We start from the raw sequence: 2,357 nt of genomic DNA on the forward strand, positions 1-2,357 counted from the left end.
TTCCATTCGTGTTTCCATGGTGATTCTCAAATCGGTTCCATTTCCTGTTTCAGGAAGCACCAGCTGGATCCCAGCGTGGACTACAAGGTGAGGAACCAACCACATCTGGAGTTCATCTGGAAGCACTTCCTGCTTGACTTGACAGGAAGGGCTTCCTTACGCGTCTGGAAGCACTTCCTGCTTGACTTGACAGGAAGGACTTCCTTGCGCGTCTGGAAGCACTTCCTGCTTGACTTGACAGGAAGGACTTCCTTACGCGTCTGGAAGCACTTCCTTTGCCTTCGACCTGAATCTACCTGTCCTGTCTGAAGTCTGGAGGCGGTCCAGAAGGCCAAGCCGACATTTAAAGCTGGCTCCTTCTGTCTTACCTGTCCTCAGGTGGAGCGAGAGGAGGTGGAGGCGTTGCTTCCCAGAGGAGCCACTGAGCTGACCAAGCAGCAGATCCGTTACCTGCTACAGGTGAGCTTCCTGTCCAGAAGCGTCTGGCGGCCTCCCTCGGCGTGGAGGTGACGTCTGGACGTCTGTCTCCTCCTCAGACCCGTCTGACCGCTGATAAAAGCATGCGCCTCCTGCTGGCCACCTTCAGCAGCCTGAGGGAGGAGCTCCTCCACATGTCTGAGGACCTGAGGGTAAGAGGCCGGCGGGGGGAGGGCGTGGCCATGAACGAGGTGGCGTGTGATTGGTTACCTGCCTGAGGCGGGACACGTCCGGCTCATTGATTGGTTCTGCTGCGTGGAAGGCGGAGTTTCAGAAGGGCCGAGGAAAGAACTCAGAAAGCCTTGATCGATGATTAGATCTAGAACTCCGGGATCAATGCAGGCGATCAGAGTTCCATCGGTTCTGTAGGCGCCGCCGTTAGTTAGTGTACGCTCCTGCAGGTTCTAACCCTGCTCCTCCTGCTCCTCCTGCTCCTCCTGCCTCAGCGTCTGGAGGCCGAGAAGGAGGCGCTGGAGAGAGACCTGAGCTTCAAAGCCGACCAGGCCCGTCAGTACGACGGACTCCTGGAGGCGGTCCGCCAGAACAACCGGCAGCTGCAGGTAAACCCGGCCCGGCCCCGCCCCCGGCCCCGCCCCCCGGCCCCGCCCCCCGGTCTGATCTCTCCCTTCTCCAGGCATCCCTGAAGGAAACCATCTCTTCCCAGCGTTCCCTGGAGAGCCAGCTGGGAAGCAGCCGGAACGCCGACTCGGGCCGCGAGTACAAAATCAAGGAGGTGGAGGGGAGGATGAGAGCGCTGGAGAAGGAGAACGAGATGCTCCGGCAGAAGGTAACGTCACCTGCCCGGTGCCGACCAATCGGAGCCGAGCTGGCGCTGACCGCTTCCCGTCTGGCCCGTCCTCAGCTAGCCGGCCAGGCTAGCAGCTCCTCGCTGCAGACCAAGATGGAGGAGCTGTCCCGTCAGTACCAGGAGCAGCTCAGCTCCATGAGGAGGGAGAAGGAGCAGGAGATCCAGAGGCTGCGGGTGAGGACCCCTTCATCGGCAACTGTTAGCATGCTAGCATGCTAACATGCTAACAGTCTGCCGCCTGTTCTGAGGATAATCCCAATTTATAGCGAACAATTCCAGCAAGCAGATATCAAAAGCCTGTTAACACACAGGCTCCTCCCCCCAGATACATATAAGGCTACTTCCTGTTTACCTGTCTGTCCCTGCAGACCCAGATCACCACGATCCAGATGGACGTCAGCGGCAGCCGGTCGTCCTCGGAGAAGAGCCTCCAGCTGAGGATCTCCGAGCTGCTCGCCACGTTGGAGCAGCGGCAGACGACCATCACGGGACAGGAGGAGGTCTGAGCCCCGTGTCCCCGTGTCCCGTGTCCCCGTGTCCCCGTGTCCTCGTGTCCCCATGTCCTCGTGTCCTCCTGTAATCTGAGCACCTCATCTCTGCAAAGGAATATGTCAATTATTTATGTTTGAAAGTCCAACAGGAAATAGAGAATTTGTGTTTTGTGTGTCTGTTTGTGTGTGTTTGTGTGTGTGTCTGTTTGTGTGTGTGTGTGTTTGTGTGTGTTGTGTGTGTGTGTGTTTGTGTGTGTGTTTGTGTGTGTGTGTCTGTTTGTGTGTGTGTGTGTTTGTGTGTGTGTGTGTCTGTGTGTGTGTTTGTGTGTGTGTGTGTGTGTGTGTCTGTGTGTGTGTTTGTGTGTGTGTCTGTTTGTGTGTGTGTGTGTGTGTGTGTGTGTGTGTGTGTGTGTCTGTGTGTGTGTTTGTGTGTGTGTGTGTTTGTGTGTGTGTGTGTGTCTGTGTGTGTGTTTGTGTGTGTGTGTGTTTGTGTGTGTGTGTGTGTCTGTGTGTGTGTTTGTGTGTGTGTGTGTGTGTGTGTGTGTGTGTGTGTCCTTTGGTTCGTCGCCGCTCAGACATTT

General features: G+C 56.3%; 1 protein-coding gene across 1 annotated transcript in view; it reads left to right on the forward strand.

The window, feature by feature from the left end:
- The window catches only part of pof1b (POF1B actin binding protein), a 5,257-nt gene extending 3,466 nt beyond the window's left edge, over nt 1–1,791 (forward strand). The window contains exons 4-10 of the mRNA XM_068744194.1: nt 54–87; nt 379–459; nt 537–629; nt 924–1,037; nt 1,112–1,264; nt 1,340–1,459; nt 1,654–1,791. Of these exons, the coding sequence (XP_068600295.1) occupies nt 54–87; nt 379–459; nt 537–629; nt 924–1,037; nt 1,112–1,264; nt 1,340–1,459; nt 1,654–1,791 (733 nt within the window). The remainder of the gene's footprint in view (nt 1–53; nt 88–378; nt 460–536; nt 630–923; nt 1,038–1,111; nt 1,265–1,339; nt 1,460–1,653) is intronic.
- Nucleotides 1,792–2,357: the final 566 nt, after the last annotated feature.

This window comes from Brachionichthys hirsutus, chromosome 10 (assembly GCF_040956055.1).
Source record: "Brachionichthys hirsutus isolate HB-005 chromosome 10, CSIRO-AGI_Bhir_v1, whole genome shotgun sequence".
Classification (NCBI taxonomy): Eukaryota; Metazoa; Chordata; class Actinopteri; order Lophiiformes; family Brachionichthyidae; genus Brachionichthys; species Brachionichthys hirsutus.